This window comes from Bombyx mandarina, chromosome 28 (assembly GCF_030267445.1).
Source record: "Bombyx mandarina strain Sakado chromosome 28, ASM3026744v2".
In the NCBI taxonomy this organism is placed as follows: domain Eukaryota; kingdom Metazoa; phylum Arthropoda; class Insecta; order Lepidoptera; family Bombycidae; genus Bombyx; species Bombyx mandarina.
Genome location: NC_143233.1, coordinates 2,875,557 through 2,900,974, shown reverse-complemented (window position 1 = coordinate 2,900,974; position 25,418 = coordinate 2,875,557). Strand labels below are relative to the sequence as shown.

Below are 25,418 nucleotides of genomic sequence, written 5' to 3'. Positions count from 1 at the left end.
CCTTGCTGGACTAGTTAGCATATAATGTTGACTATGTTAGCATTTAAGCCAGTCTGAGCCGCGTGAGCTCGCCTGCACAGTGAAGCTAATTTAACCCTTCGATGTTACTAGCATAAGTAGCAAAAAAGAGAAACAGCTTTATTCAAAGCAAAAAAATACATTGTAACACGTACGAAGTAAAAACAGCATTTGAAATGGTTCAGTACCACTACAGAAAGTGAATACGTGAACATTATGAAAGGAATAAAACTTTTTTTTTTAAGCTTGAGAACAAAACATCCTTGTAGACTTTCTAGAGTGAATGACTGTAATATTTAAATGAGAGTTGAAGTTTCCTGAATGTCAAATCGAAATAACCTAACTTTATCACGATACAAAGTTAAAAGGATGTTTATAGAGTATATTTAGATTTTATTAATTTTACTCAACTGACTTAATAAAAATAATACTTAATAGAGCAAAGAAATATTAATCAAATTATGTTTATAATTTAACAAAAATATTGAAAACGTTTTTGCTCAAAGGTTAGGTCACCTGCACTAATTTAACATACCACTCATTCGAAATATTTGCATAAAAAAGTATTAATAATTGAAAAAATGAATAAAGACTACGAAAATAAAGTAGTCGTTCTAAAGAGTAAGATAAAAAGCTTTCCCGATTTTCCAAAAAAGGGAATCTTATTCTGGTAAGTGAACTCCTCGAAGTGTTAAATAATTTTGAATTTTGAATGTTTCCTGTTTTTTTTTTTTTTGAAGCGGCATAGCTAAGGTCTTGCACTGACTGTCCGAATGTTATTGTACGAAACTTGTTTAAATGAAAGCTTATTTTGAAAGTATCGTGAGCGAGATTTAGACATCTGTCAAATATCTTTTGTACTAAGATATCTACCCGCTACATTTGAAGAATACTCGTATCAGAAACTTTTCTGTCTCATTCTCTCAGAGTAGTAACTGACATGACCGGTGGGTGGGTGGTGGCTTCGCTTTGGAATATCTACGGGCTCTCAAAACCACAGAACACTAGGTACTACCTATCTACTGGTTGTGAGGACATTCATTTATCGAAAACAACTCCATTACTGTTGACTAGCAACACAGGACGACTCTCATTTAAAAAAAGTACTTGCAAACAATTCAAGTGCAGTGAAATATTTTAAATCATAAAAAGTTTTTATGTCATGTCTTTCGCTGCTTGATTATGATTATGAATATCCACGCTTGAAAGGCAAACGTGACCAAGCGACAATAACTGCTTTCTACATAAATGATAGGCAATAACCATATTCGATGCGCAAAAAAAATATATTTGTAGGTCTATAAAAATCATTTCAATCCTACAGCTAGATTCGTTAAAATATTTTTTTTTTCAGGTATTTCAACTTTCAATTAGTCTACTGTAAAGTTCACGCATTGTCGCTTAGTCACGTTTGCCTTTCAAGCATCGATACAATATTTGTAATACAAATATAAAAACGTAGAAGGAACTCTATAGAATAACATTAGGAATCAATATTATTATGTTTGCAGGGACATATTTTCGGCAATATCAGATGGCAACACATGCAAACTATTGCAATCACTATTAGTTGATTGTATACGTACGAAATTTCCTGACGTAGAAGCTGTAGTGGGACTAGAATCTCGAGGATTCCTGTTCTCTTTCTCGCTTGCTTCAGAATTAGGAATCAGCTGTCTTTCAGTCAGGAAGAAGGGAAAGCTGCCAGGAGATGTTATATCTTATGAATATGATTTAGAATACGGTTCGGTAAGTAACACTGGATTAAATTTCTTGGACTGTAACTCCGTGTGAAGAAATGAAAAGAAGTATTGTCTCTGTTGTTTATTTTTAATAGTTTAAAAGCTATGATTTATGTTGAAAGTTGGTTGTCATACATATTGCTCAAGATACTGCTATAATTTCTAAGCTACCAATCCTCAAATGTTTAATATTGTATTTACTATCATTAACATGCTGCAGGCGCGCAAGAAAACATTTTCATTTGCTTTTAAATATGTGTCCTGGGAAAAGCTTATAGTATATAAAATTTACAATAAATTATATCAATCGTAACAATGTCTAAAGTATTATAGAAATGTCTAAAGCATTATAAAAAATCTTTACAGGACACATTGGAAATCCAAAAAGATAAAATACGGCCAGGTTTAAAATGTCTGCTAGTAGATGATTTAATAGCAACTGGCGGCTCCATAACGGCTGCAACAAAATTACTGCAAACATGCAGTGCCGAAGTTCTTGGCTGTCTGGTCATCATTGAACTTAAAAGTTTGAAAGGAAGAGAGAACATTCCTGAAGGTATACCAGTGCATTCCTTGATTCAATATGAATAGGAGTTGAAGTATGATATTTCATATGATATTTCACACTACAGTTAAGAAAATTTGTGAGTCAAATCTAGATCTAGTAGAGATCTAGACGTTTTTTGGTATATAATGATAATGACATATTTTTGTGACAATTTAATTGTTATTCGATATTAATTTTAGTTTCTGTAGTTTAAAATTTCCTTTTTTTTGCGACGTCAAGCAATCAAGCTCATGGTATGGTTTGATACAGTTTTCAGGGCCATGGGGTAACAACCACCTACCTGTTTACTTGTACTATAGCATAGCATAGCATAGCATAGCTTTTATGCAATTCATTAAATAATAAAAAACACTGTTTATATAATTGTAACTTTAACTTAACTTCCTACAGTTGACTGCAGTTTTCGCATTGTAATGTCTATATATAATAAAAACTGGAAGGCATAATAAGTATAGACAAAATACTTAAGTACCGTTGTCTCCTTATTTTTTTAATATTTTTTTGTGTTTAATTTTTTATTAATTTATGATCAACGGTTACAGGGCTTAGCATAAATATAATTTCTACATACCGAGCGATGAGATGAACTTGATAGATAGATATCTACAACTTAAAGGTCGCCACACAAATTGGACATGAGTTCTAAGACCTCAGATTTACAGTACAACAGCCGCCCCGCCCTTTAAACCGGATTACTGCTTCACGGCAGAAATGGCAGGGCGGTGGTACATACCAGTGCGGGCTCGCAAGATGCCCTACCACCAGTAATTACGCAAATTAAAATTTTTGCGGGTTTCATTTTTATTACACGATGTTATTCCTTTACTGTGGAAGTCATACGTGAACATTTGTTAAGTACGTATTTCATTAGAAAAATTGGTACCCGCCTGCGGGATTCAAACACCGGCACAGTGTTATCGCTCGATACGAATTGACCGGACGTGTTATCCCGCAGACCACGATGACCCCATGATATATTATGGATTAATGAAGGTGGTAGTAGGTTGGGCTAAAACTACATCACCAGGTCTAGTCTTTATTGCTGGATAACATATCTTCTAGAATAAGCTCGTAAAATAAATCATAATATTTAGATATTATAAAGAAGTTGTTGAATAATAATAGCCACGAGTTTGATCCGTGAGGCTACCAATCTAAGTCGTGCGCAAATAAAGAAATATAGTTTGGAAGATTATTGATATCGATGTATAAAATGTGAAATGTTAAATCAAATTTAATTTTCAATAAACACATCGTACGAATAGCGTAATTTCTAAATAAAATATTACAATAAATATAGGTACTATTGGGATTTATAGTAATTAATTCATATTTGTCATTTTTTTATGAAATTGAGTGTTCAAATAAGTGACTTGATTGTTTCCATCTTGAAATTTTGACCACTATTAAGGCGCGAGTTATTTGTGAAAACGTCTTACATGTTTATACCTACTACTTAATTGAAATGCGATAAAATACTATTGAATTTGAATGAATCAAAGTGTATATATATTATACACGTTCATGCGATTATAAGATATTATTATTTAATATTCATTAATCTCAAATATATTAAGTGTATAATCTATGTTCATTAACATTCCCAGTGCAGAAAAGACTTGATCGGTTGTTATGTGAGATAACCTCACTTTTAAATTTGTATGTCTACCATTTTTGGACTTAGCTTGTTAAATTATTTGTTGTTAAATTGTTAACCAAAATGGAAAAGAAAAAATTTAATTTTTTTAATATTATTTTCTATCCAAGTGACCTCGTTAGCTGACCGACGCTCTGGTAAGTGCAAATAAAGGCTCAATAGATTCCAAAGATTCGCCATCTGTGCATATATCTAGAGTTAGGTATGTAATTGTATCTATATAATCGAGTAGATTAGTAGATCAAACAAAAATTTTGCATTGCATATCTAAATATCATGCAGATCGAACAGAAACTCAGCATTTCAAAGAGATTTTGCGCATATTCAAGTTCGAAGAACAAAATTAGGCGCATCATTTATAATATCGACGCTCGAAAGGCAAACGTGACTAAGCGACAATGCGTGAACTTTACAGTAGACTAATTTAAAGTTGAAATACCTGAAAACAAAATATATTTTAACGAATCTAGCTGTAGGATTGAAATGATTTTAATAGACCTAGAAATATATAGTTTTTTGCACATCGAATATGGTTATTGCCTATCATTTATGTACAAAGCAGTTATTGTCGCTTAGTCACGTTTGCCTTTCAAGCGTCGATATGTTGAGCAATGACACCCGCTCGGTAAAAGATCTTTCCTGTGTTTTAGTTTCTGTTGAACAAAAAAAAGTTTTTTTATTTTAAACTTCGGACAATATTACTACTTATTTTATTAAATATCTTTCGTATTTTTTAGATATTGAATGTTGTAATTTCACAATATTTCAATTGGAGATTCAATATGACAAAAGATAATTTATTGACAATATGACAGTAAAATGTTATTTTTTATCAAACTATTTCATTGAATATTAATTGTAGACGTAACGGAGTGTGCATAATGAACTTCTGATTTATTTTTGAATTCATTTATGGATTTATTTTAATAATTTTCATACATTAAAATGTATCGCCAATATTGTTAAACATTATTAAAAAAAATATTGTTATTATAATAAACTCTTCATTCCAATTATTAAGTTTTAATAAATTTGTTTTTAGAAAATTGATTGTTTGATTCATCCCAATCAAGATTAGTCTGAATATTTAGATATATTCTTAGTGTCAAACCTTAGAATGCGTCTTGTACTGGTAACATTTGAAGTGGAAATGTGAAAATTAATAAATCTAGTTACTGGCTAATTGCGAGGCTTATCACCCACGCGTGTAAATTCCACCAGCCTGCCCATTATCGCTGCGAACTTAAAGAGCAGAACAACCGTTATAACTTGAGCCTCCAGCTTCGATTTCCGCTATAACTCAGTATTTTTATTAAATCAGGTTGTTATTTCAATAAAACTATCAAAATATATCCTTCAGAGTTTTTATTTTAGCACATTAGCTTCGAATTAAAATTAGTACAATGCTATATCAATGCTGGCTATTTTCTTGAATATCTGAATTTTATAAATAGGCACCTAATAAACAGTATACAGGTTACCCTCCTACGAGTATTACACGGCTCTACAAAATCCCGTGTTGTGCGAAATTGTTTTAATGAGACTAGAAGCCATTACAAAAAAGAGAGTAATTTCTGAACGAAATATCTCAACTATGCCTGTATGTATTTTTTAACTTAATAGACAAAAAATTTGCAATTTCATTTCGGTTATTCTTTCTAAATAAACAAAAATATCTTTAACGTGTCATCGAAATAGGGGTTTTAGGGAATTTTTAGAACCGTTTTATAGGAGGGTCACCTATATTACACAAATATGACCATTTGCTAAACAAAATAGCGATGGTCAACCTAACCTAAAAAGTTAAATTAACTTTAATCATTTCGCGCGTACTTATTTTTGTATACGTGCGTGCTGTAACCCACTGGTGGAATCGTCGAAGCGTGCTGCGAAGTCGAAGGAGCATAATTGTCCTTTAACAGCGCGAATTGAGAGACATCGTTATCAGTAGGAAGCTCTTCTTCGCGGCTTGCCACCGTGGTGCGATCAGCAGTAGTGCTACCTTCAACATTAACCTCGGTTGTACTTTGTACGTCCACGTTCGATGCTGTCGGAATACCGTTGATGTTAATGTCTTTGCTCATGGCAATAGGATTGAAGAACTCAGGTTTCTGGGTCGTAATCAAAGTTTGGCCTTGTTCAGTTGTCGCTGTGAAGGTCGTTTTCTCGTCTGAAGCTTCAGACGTAGCTGTCGCAGCCGTTTCGGTTTTTCGCGTTTCTCTTAAATTCTTCTCCGGGTTATGCGTTTCTCCAGCGACGGATGCTGGCACCTTCGCGTCTGATAACTGGGTGGAGGTATTTACTTCTGCTTGTATTTCATCTTCGGGCACAGAGTAAACTTCAACGTGGAATTCGTAGCCTCTGAACACAGCCGGGCTCTTCAACTCGAAGGTAACGTTTTTCTGTCCTTGTCCCCCTTCGACGATTTGCACCTCTCCGTCCTTCTCTGCCCTCAAATCTGTGATGATCACGCCGCTGATGACTTCGTTGTCTGTAGCGTTGACGGTTATCTTGTCAGCTCGTCTCCATATCGCCGGACTGGCGGTTCTGTTGCTATCGTATATTTTCTTGCCATTTTCGTGGCCGATAACAATGTCGTTAGCCGCGACTGCGCCCACCAAAACAAGGAAGCACACTAGTCTGTACATCGTGTCCACCGTTTTTCAACTGTTCGGTGGCAAATGAATCCATCGCTTATATAGAGTATTCGTTTAAGGAAAATACAATGAGCAGACCACAAAATAAATCAAACATACGCTGTTTTATTAATGTAAATGAGTTTCTTCCTGCAGGAAAATTGTGTACAGTCATTCACGAATTCTATGATTTGTTATTGTTGTGATTTCATTTATTGCGGTGTCTGAAGTTTCCCCTAGGTATTTTACTTAGAAATTAACGTGCAGGATTAGTCCAGTTCAATGTGGTGATGATTTTTTTTAAATATGCTTTTACGTTTGTGCGCAAGTGTTTTTTTTTTTTTTTTTTTCTTAGACCTGTGGACGAGCTCACAGCCCACCTGGTGTTAAGTGGTTACTGGAGCCCATAGACATCTACTACGTAAATGCGCCACACACCTTGAGATATAAGTTCTAAGGTCTCAGTATAGTCACAACGGCTGCCCCACCCATCAAACCGAAACGCATTACTTCTTCACGGCAGAAATAAGCGGGGCGGTGCGGTGGTACCTACCCGTGCGGACTCACAAGAGGTCCTACCACCAGTAATTACGCAAATTATAATTTTGCGGGTTTGATTTTTATTACACGATGTTATACCTTCACCGTGGAAGTCAATCGTGAACATTTGTTTAGTAAGTATTTCATTAGAAAAATTGGTACCCGCGTGCGGGATTCGAACACCGGTGCATCGCTATATACGAATGCAAAATGAATGTGTAATTTTGCGTTTGCATTTTCATAATTTTTATAACGTGGGACATTGACTTAAACTAGGCTTGGAAAATACACCTTTCTTGTCTTTTTGCAACGTTTAAAACGCTTGAAGTGGAATCATTTTTACAACGAGCATGCGTATTAATAAAAAACACGAGTTGTTTACGAAATCACAACATTATTTTCCTCCAAAACGTAGCTTTCTTAGATTTAACTGCCTGCGTGTACTACCTACGTGACAAACGTGACGTTAATGTATGATAATATCATACGTGAACTGAATTAAGATCTAACCTCTACGTGTCTAGAGCTTCCGAGAAGCCTCATCGATCTCGTTTGATAACAACATTCGGCAATGCCAAAGCTATAAGATTCTTGAATGTAGATACATTTTATATTACCTAAGCATAGGTATCTTGGTTTTGTATATCTTTGTATATCTTTAGATTATAATCCGTGAATAGCTGGAATAGCCCTTAAGACTACCAGCGGTTGAGTAGAGAATAAGAAAATTTAGATTATAGCGTCAATAACAATAATAAAAAGCTAGGTATCGGTACCGCTGCAGAGGACTGTATCTGTATTCTAAGTACAGAATTGTTAGATTTAGGTATAATCAATCAATCAATCAATCAATCAATGAGTCCTTTGCCCTTAACTTATAAGACTGTTGATTTAATTTTTGTATAGGTATAATAGAGAATGTCTCTCAGTTCAGTGTACCTATTTGTATAGGCATCCTCTAACATCTTCCATAGTTGTCTATCTTTAGACTGTTAGATTTAGGTCGCATCTATGTACAGAAGACAGCGTCGCAGAGAAGCCAGATGTGTGTTGCATTCTGTGGCTGTACATAAGTGAGCTGGATCAGTATATACCTAATTGCAGAGGGTTGTATCTATTGCAGTCTAGTATTCGGCTTATGTAACGCGGTAAGGCCCTAAAATTCCTTGGGCCCGCGGTCTGCTCCCAACACCTTGCAGATCGTCAAGTCCCACACACCCCGCGCGCCCCCTAGACACGGGGACATTGCAGGAGGTTCGGGCACTGGCCCGAAAAAAAAAGGTATTATGTAAAGAGAGTTTATCTTAATAATGTAATGAGGAAACAGTCACAAACACGGGCACTGTAAGGCCATCATAGAGTACTTACGTTTCAAAAAATCAAAAAAAACATGTTTTCGTTTAGAAACTGATTCAAACGTATTTTTCCTTGATTCATCAGAAAAATGAGGTCACGGATGGAACAACACGACAATAAGTAAAATACATTTCACAATTAGCTTTGTAACATTACGCTTATGTCTGTAATCCCGGGATTTATTATTATTGACTAGCGACCCGCCCTCGCTTCGCTTCGGAAACATAAAATTTTATTATTGATAGCTGTCACGTGATGTTACCCGCGATTATTTTCGTACCGTGTGTGACGCCGCGGGGCTAAGCTAGTCTAAAAATGTACCCTAAGTTACTTCTTATAGCATCAGCTACCTATCAGTGAAAGTGTCGTCAAAAGCGGTCCAGCCGTTCCAGAGATTAGCCGGAACAAACAGACAGACAGACATTGTAAAAAATGTTATTTTTGGTGTATGTACCGTATATATATTTATATGTATGTAGTAAAAAGCGGTCATTTCAACATCACAAACAGACACTCCAATTTTATTTATTCGTATAGATTTCGGGAGTCCCGAAACGTTCCCATGGAACGTCTGAATTAATATTATGCCAATGCGAAATTAAAAAGTAGTTTTTATTACTTTAATATATTTTAGAATTGTAGGTATAATCCTTCGAATGTAAAACTTCTCGAATGAGAATCGTAAATACGGCAGAGTGCGACAGCGAGTACGATAAGATTAAACCAGACCAGACAGACGGAGCGTTGTAAATTTTATTAAAGACATGCTCGGATGCGTCAGCAATGATTTCGGTAGGTACTTCCTATTCCTGACGCGGAATCCTTGCGTGCGTGACACATACGTGGTAAACAAATACATTTAAATGTTAGACTTAATGCTTCAGGGCAACGCGGCGACGGGGACATTCACATATCCATTCTCCATGAGTTTTTTAAAAAGTCGTCGTGGCCTAAATGATAAGGACGTCCGGTGCATTCGTGTTGAGCGATGCACCGGCGTTCCAATCCCAGGCGGGTACCAATTTTTCTAATGAAATACGTACTCAACAAATGTTCACGATTGATTTCCACGGTGAAGGAATAACATCGTGTAATAAAAATCAAACCCGCAAAATTAAAATTTGCGTAATTACTGGTGGTAGGACCACTTGTGAGTCCGCGCGGGTAGGTAGCACCATCCTACCTATTTCTGCCGTGAACCAGTAATGCGTTTCGGTTTGAAGAGTGGAGCAGCCGTTATAACTATACTTGAGAAATAAGAACTTATATCTCAAGGTGGGTGGCGCATTTACGTCGTAGATGTCTATGGGCTCCAGTAATCACTTAACACCAGGTGGGCTGTGAGCTCGTCCACTCACCTAAGCAATAAAAAATATAAAAAGTTTCTGTAAAAATGTTAAATAGGTCTATGGTATAGGAGCTGAATTGTCAATGAGACGCAAGCTATGGTGACGTCATCAGTTGGTCTAATATTCGTGCAAGCCCAGTTTATGAAGCTCTCCATTCGACCGACTGTAATCTTAAATATTAAGTGCATCCGCTACCAGCTGAGTTACTCGCCAGATCTTCTCAGGTCGTGTTTTCGATCAGGTGATACCATGTAGTACAAAAAAAACTGAATTTAATTTATTCATTATTGCGATTTTTTTCATTTCGTAGTATTATAATACCAATTTACTTTAAAAAAAATAATGAAACACATATTTTATGTACCAATAGGACATATGAATAGGTTAAAGTAAAAATCACGGTGAGAATTCCGTTACGTAATTACCAAAGTAAGAAAAATAATATTTGATAGATTCAAAATATTTTATTCAACGAATTTCCATTAAAATTCAACCCAAAAAACAACCTCCAAAAATATTATAAATTCTAAGAACAATAGTCCGGCTTAGAGCAGGGACATTTCTCAGACATCTTCAAACCTTTCACCATCTGTTTCATGAATGGATGAACCTCATCACTGAAATGCGGTCTGAAATTAGAAATAGATTAAACACTTATTGTTTGAGCAATACAGTGTTTTCCTACCTAAGCTGATAGCCTTGAGAGGCTATTTCAGCGTAACCTTAACTAGTAGGTGAGCTCACGGGGTCAAACTTGACGACGTTGCTAACACGAACCCTAGCAAGAGCAGTGCTTCGCAGAATCTACCACCGGATCGGAAACGCGACCCACTGAGAAATCCGGCGAGAAACTCAGTGGGCTGTGTCTGAGGGTTAATTTACTCGTCGAGCCCTTCGAAGCGACGGGTTCGACGAGAACGGTGACCGGATGATGTACCGTTTTCGCAGTAAATTTTAAACGTGACATCTGTCATTCTAGATTATACAAAACGGTTCACGCGTCCAAGATTGGAGGAGCTTTGAGGGAGATTAGCAATTAACTATTAATGTAATTTCAAAACAAACCGACTAGAAGAGGTAAATCAATTAAATTTAACAGTGACATTAGCTCTCACAAACAAGGAATTAATTGGCTAAATTGGTCAAATGTGCAAAAAAAATCAACTAAAACCCCTTCCTTTTTTTGAAATCGATTCGAATCGAGTTTTTTTTTAGTTTACGGTATTTATCAACAACAACACCAGTTACCGGCACAACATCTTGCTGATCTCTCGTTCGTATTCTTCTTTTGCGATCTGACATTTCTTGATCTCATCCAATTCGGCTTGTCGCGCGCGTTCCTTTTGCCAAATTATGCGATTAATCTATCTATACTAATATTATAAAGAGGAAAGATTTGTTTGTTTGTTTGTTTCGAATAGGCTCCGAAACTACTGGACCGATTTGAAACATTATTTTTCCATTAGAAGCCGATATTGTCCCTGATGAACATAGGCTACTTTTTTTTAACTTTTTTTAATTTTATTTTTTTGGTTTCATGTGTGTTTTAATGTTTCCGAAGCGAAGCGAGGGCGGGTCGCTAGTATCTATATAAATCTACAGTGGTTTTTACGAATGTTCCCTTATAACTACTGAACTGTGCATCCGGTTGACTTGAAACTTGGTATCCATGCAGAAAATACATGTACATAGTACTTAATGGATAGGCTAATATTTATGTGAATGTTCGACTCCCTACACCAGTTGCGGGGGCGTTAATGTTGAGAATCTTTGTGGGGGTGAGAAATAATGTTAATTTTAAAAATGCCCAGCGAAGCGGACGGGTACAGCTGTTTAATTATAAAGGTGTTTTAAATTAGGGACGTGACTGAATGTATAAGTTTTTTGACTTTTTGGCGGGAACGCGAGGAGCGAAGTTGAGTGAATTATTTTGTTTTGTCTATTTAGTGTTACTTCAGGTTTAAATGTGTAATAACGCTGGTTTATTAACTGTTTAGTATCTGTGAAAGTGCACAAATGTGGAAAAATGAAACAAAGCCGCTGAACGTAACTTCTCGGGATCCGTAAGTCATAGTCGTAAGTAATCACTCAGTAAATAGCACTCACAATAAAAAACTCGCAGTAAGCACACCATATACGGTACTCTGTGTGTGTGAAAAATAAAGAAACATCTTTAATTTTTTTTCTCTTTTGTTTTATTTTCTCGCAGCAATCTGTTTTAGTTAAAAATTAGCTATTCTTTTGGCTGATTTTAGTCTTAATAGTGATATTGACAGAGTCAGATGCCCGGTGACATTTTCATCTTTTATTGTGAGATTTAATTTCTATTCTGTAAATCTAATCTTTAATTAATAGTGTTTTCTTCGATTAAGATAGTTTTCAAAAGCTTCAGGCTATTTTGAGTAGCTATTTACAATTACTGAGAACATCTTATTATAAAATGATCCCAAAAAAAAAATCGATGTGTAGGCGGTCCCTTTGTACTTTTCATCGATTTCAGTTGGAACAGCGCCCCTAGCGGCAAACGTAGGCAATCGTTCCAACTCCATACAACTTTTAGTTAACTCTTACGCTATCGAGAACGTTAAAAAACTCGCACTACTAAGCACGCCTGAGACCTAAAAACCCAACAGACCTTCAGCATCTGATTGTACTTGATCTGGTCGAGCAGGTCGCGTTGGTGATGCCTCCTCGCTTCGGCGTCCGTCTTCTCTTTGTGAGCCGCCAGCCCCTCCAGCTGACTGAACAATTGCCGGTAGTACTCGTCCTGCTCAGCCAGTTTCTCCTTCAGGACATTACGTGCCGATTCACGTTCTTTTATCTGGTCGATCATCGCTTGACGTACTTCCTGAGGACAATGAATCTATACTAATCTATACTAATACATATCATAAAAAGGAAAGATTTGTTTGTTTGTTTGTATTGAATAGGCTCCGAAACTAGTGACCCGATTTGAAAAATTCTTTCAGTGTTATGGAAGCTACACTATTCCCGAGTGACATAGGCTATAATATTTTTTGAAAAAATTAGGGATCCCTACTAAAATTCCAATAACGTAACTCAAAGTGTATAAAAATTACCTAAAATATTCTTTACACCGCTTACCCTGCGAAAACTATTGATGATAGAATAAAATAATGTACTGCGACTTTGTAGAACACATTATTATTTACAAAAAGTGTCGCAGCAGCATATGTCTAACTATTATCGTTATGCCGCAATAAATGTTCTTTTATTTAAAAAAATAAAACAACGTCAAGTATCGTTGAAATTTATGTTAAAGACCCGAGTGGAGCTGCAGGTGGCCGCTAGTTTTGTTATAAGAAGACTTGATTATGTTTTTTTTGCCAGCTTCAGCGAACGTGTGGGTGCTAGCTGCGTCCCTTAGCAAGGGTAGTGCTTCACTGAATCTACCACCGGATCGGAGTCGCGACCCACAGAGAAGATCCGGCGAGAAACTCAGCGAGCTGATGCATGGATTATGTTGCACATCGAACTTTTTGTTGAATTCGACGAGTACGGTTGTAGCGGGTAGCCATCACACAACGCAAGATATTTGACAGACTGGTTGGTTTTACTGGTGGTAGGACCTCCTGTGAGTCCATACGGGTGGGTACCATCACCCTGCCTATTTCTGCCGTGAAGCAGTAATGCGGTTCGGTTGGAAGGGTGGGGCAGCCGCTGTAACTATACTGAGACCTTAGAACTTATATCTCAAGGTGGGTGGCGCATTTATATTATAGATGTTTATGGGTTCCAGTAACCACTTAACACCAGGTGGGATGTGAGCTCGTCCGCTCACATAAGCAATAAAATATGAAAAAAATGCCTGAATCTCGCTTACAACATTTTCAAGATAAGCTCACATATATACAAGTTCCGAACAACAACATTTGGACCGTCGGTCTACCGAGCAACATCACCCGCTCGGGGGAAGACCTTTCCTTTCGTCGTTTAAGCCTCCAAACGGTTACCAGGGTCCGCAAGCCTAGTGTTAGAGCTGAAGGCGTCAATCAGCGTTGCCAACTCTACCAACTTTTCGGTAGATCTACCAACTTTTAGTATCGTAATCAAACCTACCACTTTATCTACCAACTTTTGAAGTTTTCAAAAAGTTCAAATCAAAAGAATACGCGTAAAGTTTACACTCTATATCTATCGCGATTCAATTAACAAATAACTGATTGTAATATTTAAAACGTTCCAATTGAACACTATCAAAATGAGTGAAAAAGAAGAATATTAGCGGCTTGTAATTCTGTATTATCATTGGATTTTTAATAATAACAGTTCAAATATGTCTTATCCAATCGAAAAGGAAATTAAGGATGCCAGATTCTTATTTGAGGGTGGTAGACCCTCTTGTGACTGGTGGTAGGACCTCTTGTGAGCCCGCGCGGGTGGGTACCACCACCCTGCCTATTTCTGCCATGAAGCAGTAATGCGTTTCGGTTTGAAGTGTGGGGCAGCCGTTGTAACTATACTGAGACCTTAGAACTTATATCCCAAGGCCGGTGGCGCATTTACATTGTGGATGTCTATGGGCTCCAGTAACCACTTAACACCAGGTGGGCTGTGAGCTCGTCCACCCATCTAAGCAATAAAAAAAAAAAAACTAAAAGACTTGAAAACTATGGGTACCAACTTTTCATATTATGGTTTGTTGGAAACTACCAACTTGTAGAACCCTATCTCCCACCTTGACGAATTTCGAGTTGGTAACGCTGGCGTCAATACGAAACTACACAAACCCTATTGGTCCTCTGTGACCAGGTTAAATATTCGCAGCGTTTTTTGTCGACCAACTCCTGTCTCCTCGCTGCCTCCAGCTGGAAGTCTCCGTCGCTCGCGCGTTCCAATTTTTCTAACTCTTTTTTCATTTCAATCATTTTTTTATTGCATTCGTTTAGTTCGCGCTGGAAATTTCAATATATTGAATGCCAGTTGTTTTTATGTAAATAAAAAAAGGCAATGTAAAAGTGACGAACGATTAAATAAACTGGTGGTAGGACGCAGTCCCACGAGATGGTCGGACCATATACGATCTTCTCTAAACATCAACTTCCACAATGCCCTTCATGAAGCTAAGGAGCGCAGCAGATGGAGGGAAATCGTACGGGAGAAACTGATGCAGCGGGGGAGTCCACGACCCTCACTAATGAGGAAAATGACACGAGGAGGAGGAGGACCTTGTGAGTACGCACGGGTAGGTACCACCGCCCTGCCTGTTTCTGCCGTGAAGCAGTAATGCGTTTCGGTTTGAAGGTTGAGGCTGCCGTGGAACTGTGAAACCTTAGAACTCATGTGTCACGGTGAGTATTTACGTTGTAGACGTCTATGGGCTCCGGTAACCACTAGTCAACTCATCCAAGCAATAAAAAAGATTGCCATCCGTTTAGTGACAGATGTTGAGGCTCATAACCTCCAAACAAGCTTCATCGCAAAAATCACGATCGCAATTACCTCTTTCCGTCTCCTCAATTCGATAGCCGCCTTCTCATCGGCTATACCTTGGCCCGTTAGAGAATCCCACGTGTCAGCAATGAGCTTAGCCTCGGCTTGCTGTTTCCTAACAGTCTCCTGTCTTTCTAGAATCATCTCCATACGTTCGCGGGCTGTTTCTTTACGTTTCTCTGCTCTCTGATGTTCAGCTGATAATTAAGAGATTATTTAAATTTTTGAATCTATATCTATACTAATATATAAATCTACAGTGGTTTTTACGGATGTTCCGTTATAACTACTGAACCGTGCATCCGATTGACTTGACACTTGGTATCAATGTAGAAAATACATGTACTTAATGGATAGGCTAATATTTATATTAGTGTTGGACTCCCTACACCAGTTGCGGGAACGTTCATGATGAGAATCTTTGTGGGGATGAGAATAATGGTAATTTTAAATGCCCAGCGAAGCGGACGGGTACAGCTAGTTTATTATAAGAGTTAACCAATGTGGATGTCGCCACTAAGAGATGCCCACGCCTGAAACCAGAACTCCAAGTGTAAATTATACCGTACTCCAAGGCGGAATTTATATCGTACCACAAGTGTGCTTAGTGCGAGTTTTTTAACGTTCTCGATAGCGTAAAAGTTAACTAAAATTTGTAGGCAGTTGAAACAGCGCCCCTAGCGGCAAGCGTAGGCAAACGTTCCAACGTCATACAAATTCGAATTAACTTTGACGCGATCGAGAACGTTAAAACTCCCACTAAGCACGCATCGTAGAGCCCCGTGAGCTTACCTACTCGTTCGATGAATCTAGTGTGACCCCTCGAGATCACTAGAATAGGTAGCAGGAAAAAATATAGCTACCACGCGATAGGAATATAGGGATCGATTGCCACTTATCGATCGGAGTTCATACTACACTTGACCATAAACAAAAATCTATTTACCTTCAAGACTATTGCTCTTATTGCTATTGTTATTGATACAGAGATATTGGACTTTTTAGCGAATTCATCGACTTACACGTAACACCGATTTATGTATTTTATGTTTTTTATTCGATAATATTTCGATCTATATCGATATATAGTAGTTACTTGAAGCATTCGTGATCAAAAGGAAGATGCATACTTTGAAGGACTAAATTATACTTAAAAGATTATGTTGAAACATTACAATTGGACTTACTTAAAATCTATTTTTTTTATCACAAATGCATAGATATATTTTTTGTTAAAATTACTTTATTATTCATGTGTTATATATGGTTGGCGCGGGAAGGAACGGTTAAATTGTTTGAATTTTAAGTTAATGCTTACACTCCGAGACAATGATTTATTGAATGTAACCGATCGTAAAACTCGAGCAAACTACCCACAAGCAACTTTTAGTGGCCTTTCAAAACATAACATATTTTTTTTAAGAGATTTTATGACCAGGTATCTGAGACCTTTAAGTCATGTCTTATTTTAATGTATATTCTTAATTTTATGAAAAATGATATTATGGAGTGAAATGAAATGAAAATTATTAATTTGAGACATTAATCAATTGGGATGAAATTAAATGAGATGATATGAGATGAAATCTTCACAGATATTAAACGGTTAATAAACCACCATTATTACACATTTAAACCCGAAGAAACACTAAATAGACAAAATAAAACAAATCACACAACTTCACTCCTCGCGTTCCCGCCAAAAAGTCCAAAACATAACAGGTGCGGGTCTTAGCATAGATTATACACTTAATATATTTGGTATTAGTTTTAGTGTAGTTATAGCGATCAGACGGCGGACAACACGCTCTTCTTAAAAATAATCAGAGCATCGGTCCTTCCTTTTCCCCCTACATATGCTTATAGCCTTGAGAGGCTATATCAGTGTTACCCTAACGTGTAGGTGAGTTCTCGGGGCTCAAACCGGAGGTGTTGCTAAACCTGGCCCTAGCAAGAGCAGTGCTTCGCAGAATCTACCACCGGATCGGAAACGCGACCCACTGAGAAGATCCTACCAGAAACTCAGTGGGCTGTATCTGTGGGTGGTCCTTCCTCATATATGTACTATAATAACTGCATATCGCTATCTAGTTATTTTTTTGCGAATACCTTACAATACCGTCACTGTCATGTTTAAGCGAATATAGACCGTAAGATGTCCATGAACTTATGCAGCCGTCTGTATATTCATAATAACTTTTTAGTCGACAAATAAAACAAAACACCTTCTTGTTCCTTCCTGATGTCCTCGTCCCAAATAGCCTTGAATCTCTTCGATTCTTCTTTCAGCATCTCCCTCTCTTTTTCCCTTTGAATCCTTCTCTGTTCCAATTGCTGATCAGAGTACTGTTTACATTCCAAGTCGCGTCTTAGACGTTCTATCGCGTCCTGTTCCATTCTGGCTGCCTAAAATTGTTTTTCCTACATTACCCGCTCGTGTTTCTCATTAAATCGAGGAGTAGATACGATGCATTACATTCATATAAGCACATTTTTGAGAGATCAAAAACATATTAGACTTTGTAAACAAATATAGAAATAATAAAAAATAATGTTAATAAAGTATAAATATTATTATTATTTATTGTTACTTGTTAGATTTAGTTTTTACTAGCTGTACCCGTTCGCTTCGCTGGGCATTTAAAATTAACATTATTATTTCTCACCCCCACAAAGATTCTCATCATTAACGCCCCCTGGTGCAGGGAGTCCAACATTCGTATAAATATTATCTAGCCTATCCATTAAGTACATGTATTTTCTACACGGATACCAAGTTTTAAGTCAATCGGATGAACGGTTCAGTAGTTATAACGGAACATCCGTAAAAACCACTGTAGATTTATATATTAGTATTATAGAAGTATAGATTATTATTTAGAAACATAAAAAAGAAACGAGACAGACAGATTCGGAGGTGGGAAGACGAGATAAAGACGGTAGCAGGAAAAGTATGGACAAGAAAACCTCTAAGCCGAGATGGGTGGAAAGAAACGGAGGAGGCCTTTGCCGAACTTGGGCTAGCAGACGAAGTTGTCGATGTCATCGACTAAGCTGATTCGTTAAGTTTATGATTTACGATCGTTAGATAAAACTAAAACAGCTTTGAAACTACTTATAAATGGATTATATAAACTCCCGATAGCTCATGAATAACATCTATAACTTTTTTGTAACTACCCACAAGTTCCATTAACCGGCAATATAAAGCACAAGCTTGTTACAAACTGCCCGTGCTTTTTCGAAGAGTAAATCATTGTAAATACTTAATTGCATTTTAATAATTTATCACTTTGAATTGTTACGGATAGAAAACCTAAGTACAATAACATTTTCGTGTCCAAAGAGACTAGTGTGCTTAGTGCGAGTTTCTTAACGTTCTCGATAGCGTAAAAGTTAACTCAAATTTGTATGCAGTTGGAACAGCGCCCCTAGCGGCAAACGTAAGCAAACGATCCCACTCCATACAAATATGAGCTAACTTTTACGCTATCGAGAACGTTAAAAAACTCGCACTAAACACATAGATCGGCATTTTTTCATTTTCGGGCAGTTAAGGCTTTCATATTCCCAAATAGCATCAGTCTTTTTAATAAAGTTATTAGTAAAGTTGAATAAGAATAATTCGCCCGAACCATTATACATTATTAACAATTTCAGGCATACTTTTCTTACATTCGAGAGCGTTATAGAATCTATACTAATTGTTTACGCATCAACTCCTCCTTCGCAAAGTCGGGAAAGACGCAGGCAGCGCGGCGAGGGAGGGGGCGGCAAACCGGCGGACCGGCGAGCTCCGCAGCGCGAACACACACAACCACCTTCACTTCTGAACGGGACTCAACAGCTACAAGACGCTCAATATTATGTACAATATTATTTTGCATTAAAACCAAAAAGAATTCAATAGTATTTGTAATTTAACGGCAGACTTCACAAACCACCTAAGAAAACAAATCACAAAGGAAATACAGTCTGAAAATTCACAAACAAGAACACTAATATATAAATCTATAGTGGTTTTTACGGATGTCCCGTTATAACTACTGAACCATTCATCCGATTGACTTGAAACTCGGTATCCATGTAGAAAATACATGTACTTATTGGATAGGCTAATATTTATATAATAATATAAATAATAATAAATAAATATTTACTAACAATCACGCCATGTTAACTGGTCCCGTGATAAGTTCGTAAAGAACTTGTGTAACAGGTAACCAGATAACGGATATAAATGTAAGATTTTTATTATACACATACATATATTTAATATACATCCATAACCCTGGAAAAGACATTTATATTTATCATACAAATATCTTCCCTTGGCGGGATTCGAACCCGCGACCCCCTTGTGCAGTGACCATGTCACTTACCACTACACCAGACGGCCGTTCAAAGTGTATATGAGTGTTGGACTCCCTAATAATAATGACAATAAATAATATAGTTAATTTTAAAAGCCCAGCGCAGCGGGCGAGTACGGCTAGTCTATACTAATATTATAAAGAGGAAAGATTTGTTTGTTTGTTTGTTTCGGATAGGCTCCGAAACTACTGGACCGATTTGAAAAATTATTTTTCCATTAGAAGCCGACATTGTCCCTGATGAACATAGGCTACTTTTTTTTATTTATTTTTTTATTTTCTTTTTTTGGTTTCATGTGTGTTTTAATGTTTCCGAAGCGAAGCGAGGGCGGGTCGCTAGTAATTTATAACGTTCTAGGTGATCTGTTAATACAAAATCTAACCAACGCTTCGGACTCCTTCATCGCGACTTCGTGCCACATCTTGTCAAACTCCTTCTCAGCCATTTTTCTGGCTTGCTTCTCTTTAATTTGATACAATTGTATTTCTTCTGCCTCTTTGGCGCGCAACTTGTAGATGCAGGGCAAAACGTGGACGCATTTCGATCTTAAATGCAGGTGTAAAAAAAAAATTCTATCATTTTATGGTTTTTTTTTTTTAAGCTTCGCGGTTATCGACATTAAAAGGACACTACTGTTTGACGGGTTATGATCACAGATACATAAAATATGTTCCCGATCATTCGGTGATGTTGCCAGCTGAATTATTATGGCGAAATATCGGGAACTTATTATGACAAAAATCGTGATATAAGAATTCCATAACTAATAGTGCTTATAACATAATTTAACTATCTTATACTTATAAGATAGGTAGTTAGGTACTAATATTTATTAGTTTGCGTGGCGTTAAGTTAGTTTAAGGCGAACAACAATAAGATGAATACTGCATTCACCTTAACAACTAGGCCATGGTCCAGTAGCGATGGAATATTAGCTGTTCTGTTTTTGAGAAGAGAATGCGTGATGACTTGACAACAGAAAAGACAGAGCTGTGGTCCCAAGTCGCGTGGTCTCACAAAAAATCCTGCCACCAGCATGCAGCTCGTGCTATAGGATTTTAGATGAACATACTGTGGGTACACACAATGGGTGTAGTAAGATAGTCCGTTGTAGTAAGTAGTAAGTCGTCGTGGCCTAAAGGATAAGACGTCCGATGCATTCGTGTTGAGCGATGCACCAGTGTTCGAATCCCAGGCGTGTACCATTTCTAATGAAATACGTACTCAACAAATGTTCACGATTGACTTACACGGTGAAGGAATAACATCGTGTAATAAAAATCAAACCCGCAAAATTATAATTTGCGTAATTACTGGTGGTAGGACATTTTGTGAGTCCGCGCGGGTAGGTACCATCACCCTGCCTATTTCTGCCGTGAAGCAGTAATGCGTTTCGGTTTTGAAGGGTGGGGCAGCCGTTGTAACTATACTGAGGACTTAGAACTTATATCTCAGGGTGGGTGGCACATTTACGTCGTAGATGTCTATGGGCTCCAGTAAGCACTTAACACCAGGTGGGCTGTGAGCTCGTCCACCCACCTAAGCAATAAAAAATAAAAAGTCCTGGTGAATATAATGACATTGAAGAGTTGCAAAGCGATTTAGTCGGGGACTGGTTCCGGACTATGGTCGGTGTGGATAAAATTTATCGAGAAATAGATTATGAAATAGTCTTAAATTTCTTTTTCCTACCTATGCTGATAGCCTTGAGAGGCTATTTCAGCTTCTCCTTGACGTGTGGGTGGGCTCACGGGGCTCAAATCGGGAGTGTTGCTAACACTGGCCCTAGCAAGAGCAGTGCTTCGCAGAATCTACCACCGGATCGGAAACGCAACCCACTGAGAAGATCCGGCGAGAAACTCAGTGGGCTGTATCTATGGGTTAATTCACTCGTCGAGCCCTTCGTCGCAAGCGACGGGTTCGACGAGGACGGTGACCGGTGCTTGAGGTACCTAAAAGCACCGTTAATGGATCGGGAGGATACGTAATGACGTGTTTATGGGAAGTCATACAGAGGCGTTTCTTTGTATTTGTCTTCGTGTTCTTTCTTCCTTTTCGCAAGCAAGTACTGCAACCGATCTTTCTTATCTTGCCATAGGGCCTCGGCGCCCGCTTGCGCTTGTTCCACGAATTTACGAATATTAGCTTCTTCTTCTTGTTGGAAGAGTTCTAGCAATCTGTCGATTCAATGTTAGAATATAACGTTGATAAATGAAGTATCTATTTATAGAACCAAAAACAAACAACTGGAAAATGAAATAAACCAGCGAATGGTTAGATGGATGGACGAGCTCACAGCCCACCTGGTGTTAAGTGGTTACTGGAGCCCATAGACATCAACGTAAATGCGCCACCCGCCTTGAGATATAAGTTCTAAGGTCTCAAGTATAGTTACAACGGCTGCCCCACCCTTCAAACCGAAACGCATTACTGCTTCACGGCAGAAATAGGCCGGGCGGTGGTACCTACCCGAGCGGACTCACAAGAGATCCTACCACCAGTAATTACGCAAATTATAATTTTGCGGGTTTCATTTTTATTACACGATGTTATTCCTTAACCGTGGAAGTCAATCGTGAACATTTGTTGAGTACGTATTTCATTAGAAAAATTGGTACCCGCCTGAGATTCGAACACCGGTGCATCGCTCAACACGAATGCACCAGACATCTTATCCTTTAGGCCACGACGACTCAATTATTGTGTAGCTGTGTTTAGTTATTTACGAAAACTCTTGAGATTATTGCTTCAGTGGAAACTAGCAAATTACGATAACATTTCGTGACTTCAGCTTAAAATGAAAAGACATTTCGATTAAAATCATCGCTACTGTATCAGTTCCAATGTTAACGGTTAGATGTCGCTAGATGCTCATTACCTTTGTCGCTTCTTCTGCAAGTCCTCCTGATAAGATGCCATACATAAATCAACACGGCGTGCAACATTGTTTATTAGAGATCTGTAATCAATCACAGTATTTTTATAAAGAGCGTGATGTATGTATATTGGTCCACCGCATGAGACTAAGATTTGAATGGTGATTAGTTACCACAGTTGTGAATGTTTCAAGATAAATCACGGTTACCTACTAGTCACTGTGTGATGGATCTTGCGGGCTCATAGTAATACATTTAAAAAATTATTCTATCTAATTACATGTACTGGTAAGTCCGTTTTGCAAACAATATTGGAGGTAATATTAAGATGACCTTATGCGTAATTTTTGTTTGTGATACATTGCGTGCAGCGAAAACGTGTATTTTATTATTATATCAGGGGCTATCTTTAAATTTCATCCTCTTTTATATCTTAATATTTTTAAAACAAATGTCTGAACTCATGGACTATTTGTAGTTAGGCGGTTTTCGGATATGGATGTTAGAGGTAAGGAGCACCCTCGTATATGGGACCAGTTGAAAAACAGCAAGCTATTGTTTGTAGTCATCGTGGCCTAACGGATAAGACGTCCGATGCATTCGTGTTGAAGCGATGCACCGGTGTTCGAATCCCGCAGGCGGGTACCAATTTTTCAAATGAAATACGTACTCAACAAATGTTCACGATTGACTTCCACGATGAAGGAATAACATCGTGTAATAAAAATCAAACCCGCAAAATTATAATTTGCGTAATTACTGGTGGTAGGACCTCTTGTGAGTCCGCGAGGGTGGGTACCACCACACTGCCTATTTCTGCCGTGAAGCAGTAATGCGTTTCGGTTTGAAGGGTGGGGCAGCCGTCGTAACTATACTTGAGACCTTAGAACTTATATCTCAAGGTGGGTGGCGCATTTACGTTGTGGATGTCTATGGGCTCCAGTAACCACTTAACACCAGGTGGGCTGTGAGCTCGTCCACCCATCTAAGCAATAAATAAAAAAAAGAGTACTATAATGGAATGATTTCCTGGAATGGAATAATTTCGGAGCCCACCTACATCATGTGAATGCCACCCACAAGCTAGAGAAGCGAGGACGAAGTCTGTTTTATTATATTGCAGTTGGCTCCCTTCTCATACTTGTTCCACCCGACTATCGTAAAATTTGTTACGTCGTAACAAAATTCTAAAATATAAAATTAATACAAAAACAATTACACACAAACAAACAAAATATCTAGTTGTTACAATGAATGAAAACTGCGCGCTTCAACTTTTTTATTCTCTGGTAGGAGACTTTAGAATTTTGTTACGACGTAACAATATTCTAAAGCGCGCGGTTTTCATTCATTGTAACAACTAGATATTTTGTTTGTTTGTGTGTAATTGTTTTTGTATTAATTTTATATTTTTGTTACGGCGTAACAAACTGTAACGTTTGTTTTACGTTTCCATTGTAACCACTACATTCTTCTACCAGACACACAACATCGCTGGGTCACAAATAACTCAGTGTAAGGTCGACGACTGAACGTTGAGAACTTAACCACCTGCGATCACATCGAATGAAGAAATCGCTGTTCTGTTTGTCTGTCAGCTCTTTGAGTCTGGTCTCGGCACCGCGGCGCTGCTCCTCTTCCTCGGCTCGAAGTCTCTTCACGAATTTCACGTATCGAAATGTGGAATTCAATACTCTTGATGTCTACAAAACGTTTGCTTCTTCAGAAATTCGTAGGTGAGTTTTGAAGGTCGAGCGCTTCAACCGTTGTGTATGGTAACGAAAAACGGTATTAGGTATAAGCCTTTTAAGCTTCTTGGAAGCATCACAAGAGCTTTTCGGGCTTCTAATTGTTTATAAAAATATTGAAATTAAAAGCATCTTACTGGTGGTAAGTCCTCTTGTGAGTCCGCACGGGTAGGTACCACCGTCCTGCCTATTTCTGCCGTGAAGGATGGGGCAGCCGTTGTAACTATACTAAATTTGAAGGTGGGTGGCGCATTTACGTTGTAGATGTCTATGAGCTTCAGTAACCATTTAACACCAGAAGGGCTGCGGGCTCGTCCACCCATCTAAGCAATAAAAAAATTCTTTCCCTATTATAATATACCTACTATTTCACAGGTCGGATTTAACTGGTACCTCAATTTTTTTTTCTAATTTAATTTTCCCAATAGTTCCTATCATTATTTGATAATCAAATCCATACCCTACACACATGTCGCTTTAAGCATCATCTAACTGCACTAAAATCTCGTCGAACGATTCAGAACCTTCGTCACGTCAGAGCATGGATTCGTCAGCACGTCTCGTCACGTCAGGGGAAGGATTCGTCATCATATTATGATGCAGCCCTTACGAGCAAAACGTTGGTAGTCCCACAGTAGTTTTTTTACGTACGTAATAGCAATCTGGGAGTCCCCTCGGGCCAGGTCCGTCTTTAGGTATCTTGGATGCTGGTTGTTTGTTCATAATAATAATTTTTTTTAATACAATCAACGTATTGTTTCCACTATTGTTTCGAAGTACGTGATAGGTAACGTCATTCAAACATTATTAAGCGTCATATTGTAATGCCATTAATCAAGGTAAATAGTATTTACTGTCATCGTTTGAACTTTGATCATAGATCGCAATTTACTTGAACAATACAGAAACAAGAAACTATATTTTGAGCGTGTAGTCCAAAGCTCAGAGATGTGTAGTGTGGGTTGTTGGACTTTTGTTTTTGTTGTTAACTAAGTAGTTATAGATTCGAATTGAGAACCTCTTTATTTTTAATTCGAAGGACGGTAACCAACCCATAGTGTACAATAATAACGACCCTCAGTCAATTAAAATCCAGGGTA

The 25,418-nt window shown here is 37.8% G+C and overlaps 3 protein-coding genes across 3 annotated transcripts; 1 reads left to right on the top strand and 2 right to left on the bottom strand.

Annotated features, from left to right (window-relative positions):
* The first annotated feature begins 206 nt into the window (after nt 1-206).
* Nucleotides 207-5,031, top strand: Aprt (adenine phosphoribosyltransferase). Its single transcript, XM_028174858.2, has 3 exons — nt 207-688; nt 1,530-1,767; nt 2,127-5,031. Exons 1-3 carry the CDS (start codon nt 600-602, stop codon nt 2,349-2,351), a joined length of 552 nt encoding a protein of 183 aa, XP_028030659.2. The 5' UTR covers nt 207-599; the 3' UTR covers nt 2,352-5,031.
* Nucleotides 5,032-5,335: 304 nt separating this feature from the next.
* Nucleotides 5,336-6,675, bottom strand: LOC114243388 (uncharacterized). The gene has a single exon (XM_028174861.2). It carries the CDS (start codon nt 6,631-6,633, stop codon nt 5,800-5,802), a length of 834 nt encoding a protein of 277 aa, XP_028030662.2. The 5' UTR covers nt 6,634-6,675; the 3' UTR covers nt 5,336-5,799.
* A 3,667-nt stretch (nt 6,676-10,342) lies between these two features.
* LOC114243421 (uncharacterized) lies at nt 10,343-25,041 on the bottom strand. Its single transcript, XM_028174909.2, has 11 exons — nt 24,970-25,041; nt 24,122-24,273; nt 22,573-22,653; nt 21,707-21,871; nt 20,077-20,239; nt 17,546-17,726; nt 15,330-15,517; nt 14,618-14,782; nt 12,502-12,714; nt 11,115-11,206; nt 10,343-10,495 (listed from the first exon to the last, which is right to left on the bottom strand). Exons 1-11 carry the CDS (start codon nt 25,039-25,041, stop codon nt 10,393-10,395), a joined length of 1,575 nt encoding a protein of 524 aa, XP_028030710.2. The 3' UTR covers nt 10,343-10,392.
* Nucleotides 25,042-25,418: the final 377 nt, after the last annotated feature.

What these genes read in the sequence shown, in the direction of transcription:
- LOC114243388 (XM_028174861.2), bottom strand. Translation starts at nt 6,633, where the DNA reads ATGTACAGACTAGTGTGCTTCCTTGTTTTGGTGGGCGCAGTCGCGGCT.
- LOC114243421 (XM_028174909.2), bottom strand. Translation starts at nt 25,041, where the DNA reads ATGAACAAACAACCAGCATCCAAGATACCTAAAGACGGACCTGGCCCG. An exon ending in AGTACAATCAGATGCTGAAG is followed by an intron (nt 11,207 to 12,501) that starts GTCTGTTGGGTT and finishes ATTTGGCAAAAG; the next exon opens with GAACGCGCGCGACAAGCCGA. An exon ending in ATCAGCAAGATGTTGTGCCG is followed by an intron (nt 10,496 to 11,114) that starts GTAACTGGTGTT and finishes TTCTAATTTCAG; the next exon opens with ACCGCATTTCAGTGATGAGG.
- Aprt (XM_028174858.2), top strand. Translation starts at nt 600, where the DNA reads ATGAATAAAGACTACGAAAATAAAGTAGTCGTTCTAAAGAGTAAGATA. An exon ending in AAAAAGGGAATCTTATTCTG is followed by an intron (nt 689 to 1,529) that starts GTAAGTGAACTC and finishes TTATGTTTGCAG; the next exon opens with GGACATATTTTCGGCAATAT. An exon ending in ATGATTTAGAATACGGTTCG is followed by an intron (nt 1,768 to 2,126) that starts GTAAGTAACACT and finishes AAATCTTTACAG; the next exon opens with GACACATTGGAAATCCAAAA.